This window comes from Egretta garzetta, unplaced genomic scaffold, assembly GCF_000687185.1.
Source record: "Egretta garzetta isolate BGI_Z169 unplaced genomic scaffold, ASM68718v1 scaffold139, whole genome shotgun sequence".
Classification (NCBI taxonomy): Eukaryota; Metazoa; Chordata; class Aves; order Pelecaniformes; family Ardeidae; genus Egretta; species Egretta garzetta.
In genome coordinates, this window is record NW_009260832.1 from 703271 (window position 1) to 724259 (window position 20989).

The 20989-nt window shown below is 43.1% G+C and overlaps 1 protein-coding gene across 1 annotated transcript; it reads right to left on the minus strand.

Moving 5' to 3' along the window:
* Positions 1–1285: 1285 nt before the first annotated feature.
* Positions 1286–18334, minus strand: IYD (iodotyrosine deiodinase). Its single transcript, XM_009646950.1, has 5 exons — positions 18154–18334; positions 9511–9705; positions 7354–7513; positions 5361–5517; positions 1286–1468 (listed from the first exon to the last, which is right to left on the minus strand). The coding sequence occupies exons 1-5, from the start codon at positions 18332–18334 to the stop codon at positions 1286–1288; spliced, it is 876 nt and encodes a 291-aa protein (XP_009645245.1).
* Between the last annotated feature and the right edge of the window lie 2655 nt (positions 18335–20989).

The window sequence follows — 20989 nt, forward strand, 5'->3', positions numbered from 1 at the left end:
GTTGTACGTCTGCAAAATATTACCCCCTCTGCTTGCTCAGCTGACACCAGGTCATGTTAAATGGGACAGACTTCAGGCAAGGTGCAGCGGGTTAACTCGAGCAACCCACAAGGAAGTCTGACGCCAATTTGGCTGGCTTTGCCTGAAGTTACAGGCAGCAGAGAGCAGGGCAGGAAAGTATTTCACTACATACAGACAGCTTCAGGGAAGGACTTCTCTCTCCCAGTGGTTTCCTCCTGTGCTGCTCCCGAAGACGGCAGGAGCCACAACCCCACGAGGGGTCCCTGCCAGCGCAGGTACCAACAGCACCAGCCCTTCCAGGAGCAGCTCCCACTGGTGCCCATTCGCACCTTGCCTGCAGACAAGGCTTGTCGTAGGGAGAGTTGCTTTTGTGAGAAGCAGCCTTAAAATAAACCAAAATATGCCTGATTGGGCGTGGTACTTGAAAGCACCACTTGCATGTCAGGGTCTCTAAAGCAGTTTAAATTTCAGGGGTTTAAACTGGAATAGTTGTAGGTATACACAGGATAACCAGAATAGTGGTTCCCTCTGGGCCAATTCCAGTGGGAGCAGCAAACATAGGGGGCACAACTGATAACTGCCATATGATCTGGCTGTGCCTGGAACATGTATAAATGAATGGTAACAAGGAAATTACTTGGATGCCTCATTCCTACTAGATTTCCCACAGCCAAAGACACTTGTACCAGCAATAGTTTAAGAAAGCCTAGTATAGACAAGGTTTTTGAGATCAATCAAGTAGGGAAAACACTACCGTATATGAGGAAAAATAGCTTCCTCCAATGCAGAGCTGAACGCGGTGAAGGGGAAGAGGCATTTAAACAGCACACACTGATCAAGGCAAGGCAGCCGAGTTTGACCTCTTTATATCTTTTAATACAGCCTCCATTAAAATTCTGAAGTGAAAATAACCGTGTAATGGTAATCACAAAAGTATAAGGAGAACATAGATTCCAGTTCAAGGAAAGATTTGTCCCTACAATGCATAAGAAAAATTGAGTGATGAAAGTCATTTACATGCCATTGTACATGTCCCCTGGAACGACTGCCTGGGCTCGTTGGTAACAGCACAGTGCTTGGCTGCTCCCTGCTATTAGCAGAAGCAGCCAGCGTGATTAGACGAGCACTAAAAGAAATAGGGGTGTAAACAGCCGGAAGAGCAGTGACGCCGGAGAACGATACAGAGAAACAGCAGTGACACCTCCAGCGGGCTGCTGCTTGCTAGCTGGCAGCAGGGACGTGCTCCTTCCTGGTGGCGCTGGGCTCACATGACCACCATGATGTCTTCCAGCGGCTTTCGGGTCAGCGCAGGCACAGTAGCATCTTTCTTGGGATAGCCAACGGGGAGCAGCAAGAGTAGCTTCTCATTTGCTGGGCGCTGGAGCAGCTCCCGGAGTTGGGGGCCACAGTTGAGGGGTGTGGAGGTCACGGTGTACAGGCCCGCGTTCTGCAGCAAGACAGACAGCAACAGAGTGAGACAGAGGTCTGTGCTCGCTATTCGTGTCCGTTACTGTCACCAGACCTGTATGCATTCTCCTATTGACTACCCCAGAAATGCTGCTTCGTTAGACTTTTCCACAGGTTTTGGAACACCTGATTTACTATTAGCCTCAACAGTACCATAAAAGCCACCTGCTTTGCTTACAGACAAGTACAGCATTTCTCTACCACAGCAGCAGCACGGGTTAATGGAAATAGCTTTATTCTATGTGACATGCCTGGATGTTGTGCAGCAGGAGCCTGCCCCCAGTGCTCAGTGTAGTGGGGGACCCATGGCTACAGTGAGGTTGAGAGGCAGTTGTGGGGATGTCACTGGAATGCCAGGTGCCCATCAAAGCTGCTGTATCACTCCCCTCCTCAGCTGGACAGGGGAGAGAACATATAATGAAAAGCTCATGGGTTGAGATAAGGGCAGGGAGAGATCACTCAGTAATTACTGTCACGGGAAAAACAGACTCAGCTTGGGGAAATCAATGTAATTTATTACCAATCAAGTCAGAGTAGGATAATGAGAAATAAAACCAAATATTAAAACACCTTCCCCCCACCCCTCCCTTCTTCCTGGGCTCAACTTCACTTCCGATTTTTGCTACCTCCTCCCTGCCCCAGCAGCACAGGGGGACAGGGAAGTGGGGTTGGGGTCAGTTCATCACACGCTGTCATTGTCGCTCCTTCCTCCTCATGGGGAGGACTCCTCACACTCTGCCCCTGCTCCAGCCTGGGCTTCCTCCCACAGCAGACAGTCCTCCATGAACTGCTCCAGCATGAGTCCTTCCCACAAGCTGCAGTCCTTCATGAACTGCTCCAATGTGGGTCCCTTCCCTTCCACGGGGTGCAGTCCTTCACGAACTGGTCCAGTGCGAGTCCGTCCTTTCCATGGGGTGCAGCCCCTCAGGCACAGACTGCTCCAGTGTGGGTCCCCTGCAGGGTCACCAGCCTGGCTAGCAAACCTGCTCCAGTGTGGGCTCCTCTCTCCAGGGGTCACAGGTCCTGCCAGGAGCCTGCTCCAGCGTGGGCTTCCAGGGGCTGCAGGGGAATCTCTGCTCTGGCGCCTGGAGCCCCTCCTGCCCCTCCTGCTGCACTGGCCTGGGGGGCTACAGGGCTGCTCCTCTCACAGATTCTCGCTCCTCTCTTTGGCTGCGATTGTGCAGGTTTTTCTTCCCCCCCACTTCTTAAGTATGTCATCTCAAAGGCACTACCACTGTCACTGATGGGCTCGGCCTTGGCCAGCAGCAGGTCCATCTTGGAGCCGGCTGGCATTGGCTCTGTTGACATAGGGGAAGCTTCTGGCAGCTTCTTGCAGAAGCCACCCCTGTAGCCCCCCTGCTACCAAAAACGTGCCGTGCAAACCCAAGGCATTCCACCTCTCACCTCTGTGAATCACATATATAAGAATTATCATTAGAATCCACGTTCATCACAAAATCTTCACAATCTTCACTCACATCAACAAAAAAGAATTCCCTGCACCAAAATCAAAATAACATAATCACAACACCGAATGGAAGTGGACAATTTACGCACAGTCCACCCCTTGTCCCTTTACCACAATTACAACTGAAATTCCTCATGATCGTTCCACTCTCTAACACGGTTAAGTCCACGTTTTGCCCATTTCCTCTCTCAATTACTATCCTTCTCTTGAATTCCTTGTGCTCCATGTTGGGTGCCAAAAATTACTGTCCCGGTTTAAGCCCAGCTGGCAACTAAGCCCCATCCATCTCACTCCCCCCTGGTGGGATGGGGGATAGAAGCAGAAGAGTAAAAGTGGAAAACTCCTGGGCTGAGATAAAGGCAGTTTAACAGGTAAAGCAAAAGCCATGTGTGTGCAAGCAAAGCAACACAAGGGATTTATTCCCTGCTTCCCATGGGCAGGCAGGTGCTCAGCCATCCCCAGGAAAGCAGGGCTCCATCATGCATAACGGTGACTTGGGAAGACAAATGCCATCACTCCAAGCATCCCCGGCTTCCTTCTTTTTCCCCCAGCTTTATGTGCTGAGCATGACGTCATATGGTGTGGGATACCCCTGGGGTCAGTTGGGGTCAGCTGTCCCGGCTGTGCCCCCTCCCAGCTGCTTGTGCCCCCTCTGCCCCCCTAGTCTCCTCGCTGGTGGGGTAGGATGAGAAGCAGAAAAGGCCTTGGCTCTGTGTAAGCCCTGCTCAGCAGTAACAAAAACATCCCTGAGTTATCAATCCTGTTTCTAGCACAAGTCCAAACCACAGCTACTACAAAGAAAATTAACTCTGTCCCAGCCAAAGCCAGCACATAATCTTATGAGGTTCGTCTGACTCATACAACAAAATGTTTCTTGCCCCCATACAGCTGGCAGGAAGATGTCTCAGAGCTTTGCGACCATTTGTCCCTGCTCAAAAGCTGTACCCAACAGGGATAGGGGGCACATGCTCTGCCTCAGAGTTTGTCACAGGAGTCTGTTGCCAGCTCTCACAGTGGCTAATGTTCGGGCTTACATCAGAACTCCTAAATAGGTCTATGCATCATTCATCCTCTCACATGAAATCTCATCAAAAAGCTAAACAATCTGACAAATAGTAAAGAGCTGACACTGTCCCAGATACGACCCCATACCTAAGGCACTTCCTGAGAGTGGATTTCGGTCTCTTTCTCTATGGAAAGCAAGCACTGGGGGAGGCTTTAGGATATAAAAGTCAGCCAGGAAGAGGTGCTCAGACAATGGGCCTCTCATGTTAAGTAACCTCCTTGGTCTTCTGAAGAGCAGCTAACAGTGGCGGTGCTGAATGTTGCAAGTCCATGGCACTCCGTCCTTTAATGTCAATTAATTTCTAAGAGCTGGGAAAGAGACCGCAGTACGGAGCCTAACAGTTGGTAAGGAGAAGTCTCACCTGATGGTGGACTGGCTCAGGGGGAGCAGAGCCTTGTCACTTCTACTGCTTTTGACTAAGGCACTAATGACACGGCGCTGGTTCTGCCCCATTCCCCATGCATCCCCTTTGCTCTCAGCTCCACGGAGGGAAAATATAGAGCCTTGTGCAGCTGCAGGGCAGCAGCACCCCAGGAATGTGCTTCTGCACTGCTCGCTTCTCAGATTTCCCATCCTGCAGATCCTCCTAAGGAACAGCAACGTGGGCAGGGAGGTGTCACTCAGAATAGAGGAGAAATGGCAGTTCCTGGTAGGAAACGTAATATAAGAGGTGGCACCTTGCCATTATCCCGCTGACAGGCCAAGTCAGCAATCAGAATAGCTTCACTATTTAAACACGTGTGCAAATACATCAGACACAAGAAGCAGGACTAAGCACTGAGAAACCACCGAGAAAATCCAACTGGCTGCTGTCAAACCTGCTGAGCTTTAGAAATCAGTTCACTTTCAGAAATGCCTTGGAAAGGCTGATTGAAATAGTACAGCCTGTTCTGTGGAATATGCCCCCCTTTGTTTTCCCAGCATTATATACTAAAAATTATTTGGGGTCAAGCCATTTTTTTGGGATCACTGAAGAGAAGGGTCACTGTAAAGCCATGCCTGGGTAATCCACAGACCCTCTCAGCCCTGTTAGCATAGGGCAGAAGCCACAGGGGCTGAAGCCCGTGCTGGGAAAAGTGACAACTCTAGAAATACACTGCACTACATTTTTCTTCTTGTTAACCAGTACTGAGGGTAGGGATCACCTTTCTCAGATGCGGGCCTGTGCAGAATAACTTTAAAACTCAAAACTAAGACACATTGCCAGAACTGGAGTAATCCAGAGGACTGATAATGCTAAAATCTAGATTGGGTTCCATCCTCATTTGGGCAGAATAATCTTGGTATGTAATCCAAATGGATATAGTGGCTCCCAGTGTGCTGGTTCTGTCAATGTACCTGCAGTGCAGCAAGCAGGATACCACAGGCGATAGAAACACTGATTTCGTTGTAGTAATGGGTCTTCTTTTTGCCATTTGGAAGCCGCCCATATACCTGCTTGAAAATGAGGATCAGATAGGGAGCAGTGTCCAAGTACTCTTTGATCCAGTTTGTTCTGCAAAAGAATAATGTTTAAGACATTTATTTTGTGATATTTTCCACTTTTGCCATAAGTCACACTTGCTGTCTGCAAAGGGTCACTGAAGGGACACAGCAATTAGAGCAGGAGTCTAAAGCTTAGAACATTTACTGCAAGGGATTAAGTATTATCAACTTAAATAGAAACATTTCTGGGAAAAAAAAATGCTTGAATAGAGTTCTCAATTTTAACAGATTCGGCTGAGGAATTGATGCACTCACTCTGAAGAGTGGAATTGCATAAAGATGGGAGGTAGTTCTTGACCTGTTATCTATGAACGGACCTCATGAGCATTTGCCCTTGAGATTATTTAATTCCTGGAATTTTGCAGACTTGCAGCTCCACCTGTTACCAGCCGTGCCGACTTTTTAGTGATTGCAGGGAAAACTGCTGGCAGAAAAGTTCAAAACTTCTTGGTCTAAGGTGTAAACCCAAATATATTCTCACAGCAAAAAAATGTTATTCTGTTTCTAGGTAGTTCAGCCCAGTTAGAATTCATTTGGTTCCCAATTCTTTTGATGGCAATATATACAATTATGATGTAGGATTTAGATAAGAAAACATGTGCTTTCCACTGTTCTCTCTCAAAATACAAAAAATACTATATTTTCATTGTTTAAATAGCACATAAACACCTGAAAAATAACAGCATTATGAAACAAGTAGGGCAAATCAACCCCGTAAATCTCTGTGCATATGCTTCTTTTGACAAGCCAAGACTCAGTAGATGACTTCCCATTGCATGAAGTTAAGCAAGTCAGTCAGACTCAGGAGGGCATTTGGAACCATTAAATATTGCATAATCCAGCATTTGCATAGGGACAAGCCTCAGTCAGCGGCAAAACTCCCAACAGCTTTGGGAGCTTCATTCTTTGGCAAACAACAGGAACAAAACTGGGACGAGCGTTATGGCGACAGAGGTTACATAGAAAAAAATAATGATGGAGCCAAATGCTTGGAAAACTTTCAAGATGGATGGTATATAATCCCTTTTACTGGAGGCAATTAAATGAATTGTGCCACCATGGCACAATTCTACACATATTCTTTTCTTTCCAAACGTGAATCTTAGAAATATATTAAAAGCAAAAGGGAGAAAGACAAGGAAAAGGAAGACTAGAAGAAATCAAGGCAAGCTTCCTTTATCACTTCAGTTTTCTAGACTGTGGTGCTCTCAGTAAGATTCCCATCATCTTGAGAATCAAGACAAAGCCGTGCAACAGGAAAAGGTGCACTGAAAGTCTGCGTCACTTATTTCATCCTCCTTCTGGTAAGACTGAAGCACACAGGCATAGGGAGGTTTTCTTTCGTGTGTATCAGTCGCATGCTGCATCTCACCTGGCCCTTAGAACAAGGCAGCCAGAATTAACAAATGCAGATAGTAAATTTTTTTTCAGCTCCTGCCAGGTGGAAACTCTGCTTTCCTCAGACAGGAGTTTCTTTTTCCCAAACGTAAATTAGGAAAAAGACCACAATCCAACAACCCTGGCAGCTCTCTGTCTGGGGCAGTCTCTGACCCCACCTTCCTTCTTTTTCTGTCCTCAGGCAGTGTGAAATATTTACAGCTGCCCTCCTGAACAGCACCAGAAAACTGGGGAGAGTTTAAGGAGCACAGACTTGAAAGAACATTTTTAAAACAAGGTTTTAAAACTGAGCTGAATATTTCCAGTTTGTTTTTTTTTTCTTCCTGAAAATAAGGGGGGGAAATGAAAAAAAAAAAAAAAACGCAGCATGACTAAAACTTCCCAATATAGTCTTTCCTAGAGCAAGAAATCTCCCTTCAAACCTCTTAGCCAATTGACTTTTTCATACCTCAGTCTTTTCAGGTCATTAACCCATCTGTCTCCCATCCTTTTTTTGTAGTTGATTTCTTCTTCTTCTTCTACAATCTCACGAATCTTATGCTTTAAATATGGATCTTGAACTACCACAAAGGTCCAGGGCTCAGTGTGCGCTCCACTGGGTGAAGTACCTTCACACAAAAACAGGGAAGAATGAAAACCCAGCTGGCACAAGGCTGAAGGAGGGTGTGCAGTGAGAGGTATCAGCTCTTCTTTGCAGGCTTTCAGACTGACCAACAGAGCAAAGGGAAAGCAAGCTGATGAGATGGGAAGAAAAGAACTGAGATACATTCTGGCAGACAATCTCTGTTCATGTGTTTCTCGAAGAATATGAAGTCCCGTTCAGTGACAGACAGTGCTTTCATGCAGCCATCTTACAGGAAACAAAAATTCGGGATTTGTAAAAATTCCTTTGTGGTTCTTATAATGAGGCAGTGTTACGGTGCAATATATGCACACAGTAATGTTAATGCAAAGCATCGTACCCAAAGCAATACACTGTCTGAATATGCAGCCAAGTCTGAGACATGGCTTTAGCTGAAGGGCAAAGCTGATGGCTTCCAGGGAAACAAGGCTAAGTGGCTACCTGCAGGAATCTGTCACTGACAAAGATGAGGAACTGCACAACGTAGACATCTGCCATATAGCATACAAGTTTGAGTTTGTTGTCCCAAAGGCAGCTGGCATATGTAGGTGTGCACATATTAAGTCTGCACTTGCTTATTCAGCCTTGATTATTACACACCAACAGCACCGGAGAATTTTTTAACCGCCTAGCAGATGAAAGCCAGAAACTGAAGAATATAGTTATCTGTACAAGCTCATAGAAAATAGGTTAAAATGAGAATGTTCAGGTCTCTCTAGCCCCTCATACACATTTTAAAAATATTTGAAGGTCTTCAACACATACTGCATTTGTTTATCTAAGCACTGATTTCAGTTTAAGAAACTCTGAATAAGCAGCTTGAACAATCTTTTATATTAAGATGTGTTTATACCATGAACCTTGCCTCTCCTCAGGTTTGGGTAAGAACTGATGACATTTATGGTTTGCTTTGTTTTCTTTTCCTCCACACACAGCCCAAAGCTTTCAGGGTTACTAAGTACTTCATCTGCACTCCAGGCTTGTTCGCCTTGCTGCATTTGCCAAAACATGCTCAGTGTTTTAATGACTCCCAGCTAATTAGAGGAAGATAGGGACTCTTTACAGTGCAGTAAAGAAGCTGTTTACAGTTTTTAAAGGGAAAACAATGTACATAAATTGCTCAGAATCTTTATATTATTAATCCTGCTAGAGGCTACTGAACTTTTCTCTAAGGCAGCTTGTGAATACTTTCTATAACAGCAACTGGTTCATAGAAGAGAAATAATGAGGGTCAAAACCACTCCTGGCTAAAGTCAGTGTTACTAAAGCAGAGAGTAGATTAGGCCAGGACATTATAGTAATGATTTGAAACTCGTATGTTCTCAAAAACGTAACTCAGAGTAACTCTTCAGTCATATACAATAGGGACCTGGTACTGATGCTGAAAGGACTGGAAAAGGGTTTTTCTTCTAGACTGAAACTTTTTTCCCCATAATAAACTCCAGCCATTTATGTCAACTGAAATATTTCACGTGGCTAGGACAATTTCACCAATTTATCTGGGGAAGTAAGAACCCAACAAACAAAACCCACACGTGATAAATATCATCATAATGAATTAAATTTGAAAGCATGCGAAGTACACATGGTTTGACATTTTTGAGAGAAAACATTTCAATATTTCTATTTTAAAGTTGTTTCACTAAACTGTACTACTTTTTTTTTTTTTTAAATAACATCTTTTAAAGCTTGAAAATGAAATGTTTTGTTTCATGCCGTCGAAATGCTCTTTCTCCCTTTTGGGTGCACTGCAAATAGAAAGGCATTGGGAATGCTCCAAACCAGTCCCTGACATATAGCTGTCCAAGCTGAGTATTTTCCAATCAACCAGTGGGTGGTCATTCATTATGGCTACAGGTGAATCTAGGAAAACCATAAGCCAAATACCAATTCCCTTGGTTTTTCCACAGCATTTTTACACAGCTGAACAGCAATTCTGAGACTTTTTTTTTTCCCCAGACCCTGAACCACTCAGTACCATACCTGCTGTTCTGATGACATTGTCAATAACCTCCCTGGGGACCGGCTCATCACTGAGGAACCTGACAGATCGCCTCTTATTAAGAAGCTCATAAAACATTTGTGACCTTTTAATCATTTCAGCCTCAGGGTAGCGCTCCACGAAGAACGGGACATGGGCAACATATTCATCAAGTCCTTGCCACTCTTCATCAGCCTCTGCACAAAAATAAAAGTGGTTAGGGATATTTTTTTTTGCTGTAGAGCGTTGTTTATATCTTTAGTATTTACCACCATAGCGCACTTTGGCCTGCACTGGCATACATTGCACTTCTACACCACTGGCAAGGCAAAGTCTGAGGTTCCAGTTGACACAACTCATTGATCCCTAGCTCCAGCTACTGAATAAACACTTTATTTAAATACCAAGAGGCAGGAGGGTCCTGGCTGGCTGTAGCAAGTGCGATCCACGAAGAAGTTATGGTCTTCTTCACTTCAGTCTGCAAGCCTGCCTGTAAAAGCGGGTTACAAGCTGAAACAGCAGCGAAAAGGTGGCCAAACTTTCAGCCTGCTTTTCTCAGGAAGTAAATGAGAACAAGTGTGTTCCTTCCTGAGCAGTCTAATATAAAAAAAAAAAATCAATTCAATTACTGAAATTAAGGAGAGGGCTTAACTACCAAGATGTGTAAAATCTCTGCAGAGCTGAACGTCAGCTTCTTCCATGTTCATGTTTCATAGCAGAAGCATTACACGTCTAGGCTCTGCGCAAATGTGACTTTGTGGTTAAGTTCTTTGGTTTCACGATACTTTCAGCATAAGAGGAAACGGATGACAGGCATCTATACTTAGGATAAGAACATATCAAATGTAGGATATTGTGTTTCTTGTCTTTAATTAAAAACTCAAAATGGTTCCTCATTTCACTGAAATCTGTCTCTTTGGTGTTTTTTTTATACCACAAAATGCATCTTCTGCTGTCTCCGAGATCTCTTTCTCCCCTGCATTCCTAGAATCAGCAGGGATAGCATTTTTTTTGCAACTATGATGTGGAAAGTTAAAGCCATTTAAATTTTGCATTTTGACTAGTCAATAATATTGAGCAATCTGCTACAGGGGGCTGAGTGAGGAAAATATATTCCTGTTCTTTTTTTAGTTGCCATTAGGCTATTATTCCAGAATCATAGCAATCTCCAGTGCAAATTCAAACAGCAATTATTTCTGGGTTTTGGTAGTGTGCAGTTGCCCTAGAGACCAGGCTGATTTTTCGTTCATTTTATGAACAGCAGTGAAATAGTCACAGGTGTGGCTCAGCATGTGCAAGGGGGGGCAATATATCGAGTTTCAGATGTTGAATCTAAACAGAATGATTCTGGTCACCAAACAACATACGTTTCATTTTGCATACAAAGAAGTCACCCAGAAAGTTTGTTTTATTTTAACATTTCATCCCTGTGCTAAGCACTCTCAGTCACAGTCTGCAAAGACTTGGCTCCGTGGTAATGGGAAGCAGTGACCCATTGTGAAAATTATTTTTGTGGGCATCTTGCACACTCAAACTGAAAAAGGAAGAAGATGCCTCTTCCTAGTGTTCCTTTTGTGTTTATTCTTAGTACAGTAGATTATTTACTATTCGATAGCAACTGGCTGACTAGGACTTGCCCTTTGCTAGGATTCTGGTGCTCTCTTTCAGAAACTTTCACACCCCCTTTTTTGCTGTTCCTCCTCCACACTCGGTGGAGGGAGTACCACGGGGTTAAAAGGCTACGTTTACGCTAGCAAGTAGTGTGGTGCAATAGGATGTTGTGCTGAAGAGCTTCTGCTGGGGACATTCAACATCCTACAGGTTTCAGAGTGGTAGGGTGGCTGGGGAGGGGAGGCAGGGAGGTGGTTACAGCTCTGCATCCTTCCCACCTCTTCTACGCTATGCACGGTACCATAGGATGCCATTTTCAAGGACCACTATAGTAACCTGGTAAAAGCCAATATGCAACCTCTCCTTGAAGATTCACAGGGAATGTGGTTGTTGAATAGTTTGCAGGATGCTTCCCTCTGTCTCTTGCATCTTTGCCTGGTGGTTTGGAAGGTGTAGCCCTCAGCCCAGAGGGTAGGGCCCGTGTAATTACAGGCATGGTGACCTCAGTTCAGTTTTACTGAGACAATTGCTGTGAAGGTGTGAGAAAGAACTTGAGCTAAAGCCATATTGGATGAGAAGGAAAAAAAGTAAAAAATAAAAGTAAAAATCCTTCCACAGACAGAAGTTGAGACAGTGATGGCTGGCAGCCAAAGGATTTGAGAGAGAAAGCGATGACCAAAAAAATTTATAAAACCCTAAGGGAAAAAACAGGGAGTTGGAAGATAGCAATTCAGCAATACTTTCTGATTTGACTTAGGACAGCCTGGCCAGTAGAGAAATTCAGAAGGTCTCTGTTCATGTAGACAGGACAGAAAATCATGCAAGCTTTGGCCACAAAACCTCTCCTGAAAGCTCCTCTCAAAGGACATGGAGATGCAGTAACAACAGCAGTACCTGCTTTGAGTTGTCCAGGAATCATATCAATAAAAAATAGGTAATAATTGATGTTGTGATAGACTGTAAAGAAATAAAAAACTAGCATGGCTAAAAAAGGTTGCTTTTTGAGATGCAATATCTTCTGGGATAGTGTGAAGCCTACAGAGGCCCCCCAAGGTCACATCTAGATCAGGACACATCTTTGAGAGTCATACTCCCTCAACAACATCATCATTATGAAGTACATGGCAGAAGCATAGCTAGCCAGGTATAGACTGAAGAGGAAATATGATAATACTAGAAACATCAATAAAAAATAGACTGAAGAGGAAATATGATAATACTAGAAACTAGGCTTTCCAGCTGAAGCATCCAGTACCTTAATAAAATGACCTGTTCTTCTCTCATGCAGTGACTCTCTTAGCTTTGGTTTCAGTGAAAGGGGAAGATGTTTGTTTTTTTTTAAAAAAAAAGTGCCCCTTAACTGAGATTATCAATTCATTCAATTTAATTGAGTAAATGAAAGGGTAAGGGAAAGTAGGTCTGTAACTGTGGCTCTCAATTTTTAAGGGAACAAACTTGGGGAAAATAAGGGATTAGGAAAAATTAAGTTGGAGAACTCAGACTGAAGAATCCAGGGATCAGGAAGCAGATTTGGCATTTCTTTAAATCAGAGGTATAAAAATAATCTTAGATATAATTGGTTGAATAAACATCTACATGAAATGATCTATAGGCAACCTGGAATGGAAGAAAAGGATTAGTTAGCACAGAAACCTTGGCCTTATAAGTCAGAAAGTGTAAAACTTGCAGTACTTCCTAAGGCCAAGCTGTGTTAAATTCTGTGAGGTTTGGGGTTTTTTTAGCATCTAAGTAGAAAAGAAAAAAAAAAAAAAAAAAAAAGAGTGAAACTGCTGTGTGGTCTGGATGGTTCAGCTTAATAACAACATGATGAAACAAGAAATGTACTTTCAAAGATGTTAAACCTGGGACAAAGATGAGGCAACTAGCGAGAATGGAAGTATGAGAATCACCATATCTGAGCTTAAGTTTTGTAAGCAAAACTTAAAAACCTTAATGCATTCAAAACAAGAATACTGGCTGAGGCAGAAGAAGAATCCAGAAGCGATAACTGACACACAAAACCAAAATTCTCCTTAGCATTATTTTTTTAATAAATTCATCTATTATTTATTCTCCTCTACCATGTGTCTACCATTCATTCTTAGCAGTTAACATTATCCATATGCTAAGCTAAAATCATTATCAGCACCATCTGTTTAGTGCATGCTCTCTATATCTTTAATTGCTGTGTTTGGACATACTCCTGTTTGTACAGTCACGTTACACAATTCTACAAGTGTCTTGTTTACATCTCTGTGTATTCCATCATTTGATGGACAACAGACATCCTGCTAGTCCATCTATTATCTTGTTAGCCCCATTCTCAAGATTGCCATCAATTCTGCTGTACATTTGCAATAGTCATCAGGCTTCCTCCTTTTTAAGCAAATCTAAAATGGTTTTGGCTCAGATACCCCAAGTGAAATCTCATTTTAAAAGTACTATTTTTCTAACTCTATCAGAAATTCCTCTCTGAACACATTTTAGGATGATGTTTGCGTTCTTCCTAGCAGTTCATATGGGAGATTATAATCAGCCTACAAATCATGTAACAAATTTTGCCTCAGTTTGCAGAAAAAATTCTTACCGTGACTTTCTAATAACATAAATTCACACTGAGAACAATGACTTGTCATTTTATTGCCGTTGGCCACTTCTTTTACCTACACTGACACTTCCCTGTGTGATTGGCTCCCAGTTGTATGTCATTAAGAAATTTCATTTGTACACTCCTCAGTTTGATGCAAAAAGCACTAAATAATATTAACAATTGGTCCTGAGACTGATCCTTGAGAAACCTGACTTGTAACCCCAGTCTAGACCAATGTGTTTGCTTTCCAAATCAGCTCTTTCAGTTTTTTCTCTAAGGAATTGCTTCCTAAGCATAGAATTCCTCTCCGATCCTCTTTTCCATTGTAAAGACACAATGCAGAGGAAAACAATTAAACATACACAAAGCAAGCTTTCAGATCTTTGGACTTAAAATGCTGGACAACTGACCCTGTGGTTTTATGCTTGATTAATGGCAGACTACTACATAATGTGCCACTACAGGAATCTCAGTAGTGAATCCAATCCTGAACTGAGTGTGTGGATAACAGGGAACTAAAAGAGATGGAGTGACTTACTAGGGGGTTATAAATAGTGATTAGCTGCTGATCCTGGAAACCTCAGGATTTGGTCAGGGATCATAAGTAAAAAAAAAAAAAAAAAAGTAACGAGTGGTAGAGAGGTGGAAGAAAGAAGCCAGCATCAAAATATTGTAAAAACTACCTCAAACTGGAATATAGTTGGCAGAAGGTTTCTTAAGATCTTCAGAGGAATAGAGTTGCTGTTTTATAAAGAGAAGATTTGCTGGTTTACCTAGTAAAAGGAAGGTTGAGGGGTAATCTGACTGCTATCTATAAACCACAGGAGGGTATACACCAGGGCTGGAAAAGTATCCTTTAACAAAAGGATGGAACAAGAAGAATAAGGTACAGAGTAGTATTAAGTAAGTTTGGGCAGGCAGGCAGAGAAGGATTGTTAACCCAGAGCATGAAGTTCTGGAATAGCCTTCCAGCAAGGTTAAAGGAACAGGGTCCAAAAAGGCCACTTTCTATGTTCATTCAGCTGATGGCAAAGGCTGGAGTTGTCTGCAGCAGCAGGGAGACAAGACAGTGGTGCACCCTGTCCATGTAAGTCCTGTGTCCCTAAATGACACAAAGCATGAACTGTCATCGAATTGGAAAATTAAACCGCTACTGCCTCATTCATGTCAGTAGTGTTATTAAAAATATATGGGAAGCCTCTGAACTCGGGGAGAGGAGAAATACTTCTAAGTGGGAGAGGTCTATTATAAGAGGTATCACAAGCAATGAGCAGTGCCTTTTCAGAAGTGAAGGAACATTAGGACCTTTGTACGTTGCTTTGTAGTCTTTAAGCAGAGTACATCACCAAAGTCCCCACAATTAAATATGGAGTAATAAAATGCCTTTGCTATTAATCTCTGCAACTGATCCACAGAGTAACAAGGATACAAATAAAATTCAACCTTATCCTCCATGCCACTGTTAACAGGGTCTGTATTCACCTTATCCTTCAATTGTATTGACATGAATTTATGACCAAGAATGTAACCAATATACAATAAGCTGCCTGGGCTAAAGACTCAACTTGTCTTTGCAACAGTCCAGATCTAGTTGTGTAAACCTGAAGCGGTGGCAGATGAAGTACCACCACTTTGGAATCAGATGCCCATCACCACTTTGGAATCAGATGCCCATCACTAGAAGAGAGCCCCTGTCACTCATCGTTCAAGACAAGGCTGAAGAAACGCCTTTTTCATCTGTATCTGCTTGGTAATCACACATGGCCTAATGCAAGACACGGCCAGATATGCACACACACAGACCGTGCTTGCCAATCCACAGCACAACAATCTCTCGTTCTGGATCTCATAAATGAAGGAAAAAGTTACAGGACAGATGGGTATGCAAAAAATCTGAAGTACTGCCAGCTAAGGCATTAAACAAATGGACTGAGTGAATGCTTTCCACTTAACCACAAAACTGGGTTTCTGGCTGCTCTGAGAAAGATCCTTCTCTTCAGCTGCCGAAAACATAACACAGACAAGCTCAGGAGCACTTGCCTGCCCCCCACCCCCTTCTGCCTTTCACTGCCAATAAGTGACTCTACTGAGTCTGTCCAAGCACTTCAGCTAATTACACCTCACGCTTTGCTGCTCGAAGGTATGTCCCTCTCGGGGGAAAACATCCCTGGCAGTGCCACTTGAGGGAGGGTTCACGGAGCTGATGACGCCCGAGTAAGCTTGGTGCTTTTCTCAGAGCACTTCAGTCTCTTGGCAAAGCGCCCTTGCTTGGGTCATGGCCAGATACCCAGAGACTTGGTCTTCAGCTGCCTCCTCCTGTTAGGGGGCTGTTCAAAATTCAGCTTGTTCACCTATGGCAGCCCTGGATTCTAGCTTTAGAGAAGGCCTTAAAAATGCTTCATTAACACCTAACTCAAATTCTCTTTAGAGGAACTTTGTCTTTAAACACAAGCCAGCTGGAGACATTTAAGTAGAAATGAGCTTTTCTGGTAAAGTATGATACATTGGTAAAGCGGTAGAATTTGCACGGCTAGTAAAATAGTCTCTACTGCTAAGAAAATCTGTTTACATCCAGACTTACATTTCAGCATCTAGTGCAGCCAGTGAAAATTTTAACACTGATAACAAGGTGAATGTGTTTTGATCCTCAATTATAGCATTAGCAGAGTAGCAGATCCTTACCAAGGAGGCCATAGTCTTCTCTCACTCAGGCTGGGCTTTCCCCTGCTGAAGAAAAACTTCCCCAAGCATGACGCAATTATTTTAATTTTTCTGGAGATAAAAGACATGCCTATTTTGCAAAGATGTTGGTTTTGAACCACACACCATTAAGGGAAAGACGATTATTTGTTGTTAAAAGCAACATAGCAAGAAAGCCTAAATTAATGTTGGATTACATGGTACATTGAGAGAGGTTTTCTTTAAAAATAAATAAATCTCCTTTTAGCAACAGCACAAACATGCCTATCTACCTGCCAATTTTTTTGTAAGCAATTTAAAACTAGTACAGTTTTGAATTTAGCACCTGAATAAAAGTGAAAACAACTAACACAAAAGAATAGCATTTTACATATGTAGCTGTGGCAGTGAGGTTTCTTGCTAAGAGCTAATAGGTTTGTTTATTTAGAGGATCTAAATTCTTAAACTGATAGAAACAGCTGTAGCCAAAGATGTCACTGATAATTCATAGATTGTCACCTGGACTACCCATGAGAATTTTAATTTGCAGCAATTTCACTGAACTAGAAATCCATCAGTGACAAAGGAAATACGGCATAATTTTGTAGAGAACCTATTTTTCATTGTACAAAGGAGGGTACAAAATATGAACCAACTTTTAAAGGAATTTTGTATATTTGGGAAATAGTCAACATGGTTTAAAAGGTCCCAAGTACCAACTATTTCTAGAAACAGATACACAACACTAACTCAAACCTTGCTGAAGACCAAGAAATAAAGAGAAATAATGGTTCTTAGAAAAAGGTATACGTGCAGAAAAACAATATAAGTTTCAAGATTCCTGAAGGTGGACTGAGGCAATTTGTCGTTATGGGAAAAAAAAATACACAAAAAGGCTTCTAAACCAGCTTGGGTAAAAAAGGCTGTATTAACTGCAAGTTTAAAAACTTCATAGGAACAGAACTCTGTAGCTTTTTATTTCACAAGGGAACTTATAGAGGACAGTCGGGAAGCAAAAAGAAAGGTATGTTTTGTGCTCAGGCTTTTGTGCAAGTTGTGCATCACTACTGCAAAAGAAAAAAAGGGGGGGGCATTCGGTACAGGTTCAAATATGCAGTTGAGTGAGCCAGGATTAGCATCATCACCACATTTTGTTCCTAAATACTTGCTCAGCATACCTCCCTAATGATCCTAGTGCGAATCCAGCTAAAGCTCTCATGGACATTCACAGAAGTCACAAATGGAGAATTTCTGTAATAACTGTAATAAACCCATTTCCAACTTTTCTGGGGGTGCCAAGATCAAATATGTAACGCTGGACAGGTAAAGTGGGATGAGATGTCCGCAAAATCAGCTTGCAGACAGAAACTCTCTGCTTGGGTCTTCCCTTTGGCTCATGCTGATGAGGCTTGGGAAGAGGCTGGGGGGACTTCAGCAGCACCTCCTTTCTTTTCCTACATTCCCCTACAGAGTCCCTCCTAGATCTGAGATCTGCTGGGCAGAGGGGCATATGGTGGTCTTTGAAAATGCATTTTCTTTTTGCACTCTGACACATGAGGTGTGGAGGAAATAGAGATTTACACCAAGAATGACATGACACCAGGACAGCCTCCTTCCACAGAGCTGACAAGCTCGGGGCACAGCAGCAGTAGCCCTGTGCATTTCCATCACTGTGGAGAAGTCGAGAAGATCACATCTTCTTTATTCATATCAGCAGATCAAATTCAAACAACAAAACTGTACAGAGGGATAAGGTTTTTCTTACCTTCTTCTGCTAAGTGGTGATCAGTGCCATCTTTTAAATCTTCATCCACCCATGGGCGAGATAGAGTCTTGCTTTTAGTTTCACATTTTTCCTTCTCTCCATTAGTCTTCTTCAGTATTACCCCAATCAAAAGACATATAATGGCTATAAAGACTGGGGTTAGGGAAGAAAAAAGTGCCATGACTATGGAAATGTGGAGCCTTCCTTCCAAGTTCAGTAGTTTCTCCCGAAAGGAGAAGATAAAATAGGAAGAGCAGAACGGCAGTAAGCAGAAAGGGGTGGACCCAAGGTTCAGTCCTCAACCCTATCCTGTTTCTAGTTTTCAGCCACCGCCCCCCACAGTCTCATCTGCGATGCACTTTTGCTGTTAAGCAGACCCAGATTTATACATTTTCTGGAAATAAACTACTTACAAGCAGCAAGCAGAGGAACTGACCTATACAAGCACATAAATGCCTTCACATGCAAAATAAAAAAAGATCCTCCAAAATCCCAGACTAAGGCAGAAGACTTCTCCCCCTTATTTTTATCATTATGGTGATCTCAGTAATCTTGATTTTAACAATGATTATGAGAAAGAGCCAAGTAGGAATGTGACTTTTAAAAACTGATGGCATCTCTTCAATGTTTAACTCGTAAAATTAGTCACTTACGTATCCCAGGAAATCAGAATATCACCAATTGAATAGCAGCTTGCAGCACCACCCTTAGCTACGCAAATGGGTCAATAAAACAGATAAGTAAAGTGGCAGTACTACCTCCACATGAAGCATGAATGAGATGGTTCACAGAACCCTGTATTCATCCTGGATGTTCTGGAGGAACAAAAAAGAAGAATTCAGGGAATAAAAATAAGAAATATTTGAGGGCTGAAAATCTATGCTGCAGTCAATTTTAAAACTGTGATTCAGCTATCTTATCAAAGGCAGGATTAAAAAGTGATAGGATCCTGGTCTAATCCAAGAATGGTCAATGTCTAACTGCTTAACCCATTTTTTTTTTAACCTCAGCCAGCTGCTTGGGAACTGAATCAACACAGCAGCACTGAGTAGTCTTTATCATGGGACTGCTGGGACATGCTGGATAATGAAATGCCAGACGGCAGTGGGTGCTGAGGGGTGTGCTGGAGAGCAGGGTACAGGGGTACCGACTGCATGCAGCCACCAGCACCCATCAGCCCTTTTTAGCCCTGGCTAAGCACCAGCCCTGCCAAGCCTTTTCTCCTGCTGCATGGCTCTGAAGCCTCTGCATCCATGGCAAGTTAACCTGCATTTTGGATAATCTCTCTCCAAGATAAGTGGGAGCAGTTCATGGCTGTAACCATTCCAGGAGATGGCGTGCCCCAGGGCCCAGGCACATCAGCTGCTGCCACTGGCACCTGCTGGGGGACACTGCAGGTCCTGCCTAGGGCAGCCCCTCTTTTCTCGATGTGGAAACCAGAGCACACAGGGGAGAGAGGAGAAGTTGGGGTATGCACAGGTTTCATCCTGAGGGGTCCTGAGTCCATACCCTAGCCACTCGCACTCTCTCAGCCCACTGGTTTTGCAGCCCTGAGCACACCCTTACAGGTCCCATTTGACACCACCACTCCAATGGCTCCCTGCTGTACGCTCCCTACCTTCCCACGCTTCAGTGAATGTTGCTAGTTGCCTTGAAGAAGGGTCAGCACATCAGGAAACACAGATTAATGACCAGCTTGGTGCACAGGAAGAGGAACGTGTGGCCAAATTGGTTGGCCACACACGGTGATAGTCTGGCTGACAGTCTGGTCATCTATCCTCTTTCAATACAAGCTCCTTGTATTAAAAGGGGCAAGGCCAAGCAAATTTCTCAGGTGTGCATATATTGTCCAGATGTGCTTAGAGGCAAGATGAAACTGCCCCACGACTTGTACTCAGGGTGGGCTTTCCCAGCTGCCCAGCTCAGATACAGAATAAATACTTCACACCTATTGCAGTGCATCCTACCCACCACGCAGTCCCCTGGTCCTTCCAGGCAATATACGGGTGCTGTGTAGGAAGGGTATGCCCAGAACCAGCCAAATGTCTGCATAAATCCATCAGAGATGAAATAAAGAGGACATGCAAAAGCTGTGCATAGGTTTATATTCTAATCCAGTAAAATTGGCAGTAGACAGGCACCTACCTCTGGCTAAGAGGCTGACCTGCTTGAAAACCTGAGCTATTAATCTTCTCTTCGCTACTTTCCAGTCAAGTTGTGACCTGGGACATCTGCTTGGCTCTTCATCTTGGGTTGCATGTAAAAAAAAAAAAGAAAAAAAAAAGCAAAACAAAACAAAACCAACGCAGTGTACAGGAATAGAAAGAACAATGATTATAGTGTGGGGAAAAAGAGTTAAATTTATCCTCTCTCTCCTTAATTTACAGCAGATATTTAAACTCATTTGTCCTGCCTGCTGGCCATCCAGTCACAGGGAGACATACTTCACCTAATCCCAATTAGAAACATTAAATTTATTCATATGAGTAGAATCTGGACCTGAAGTTTCATCAGACACTTTTTCAACAGCCTCCACTACAGCAAGGAAAGAAAAAGGATTGCAGTCTGAATGGCACTGACTATTTCTCCCACAGGGAATAAATTCTTGTTAACCTTGAATATTCACATACACATAAATTAGGGTCTGGATGCTTTGCAGCTAGAAATCCATCCTGCAGGGAGACGGGTCCATGCTGACAGAGCAAGAGAAGCAATACAGAAGGTTGAACGCTATTGTTTAAAATAACCACCTCTATTTGCAGTGCTGGGAACTTTATAGTCTCTCACTCTTCTCCAATAACTTTGGCTTTCTTAGAGGTGATGAGATATTAATTTT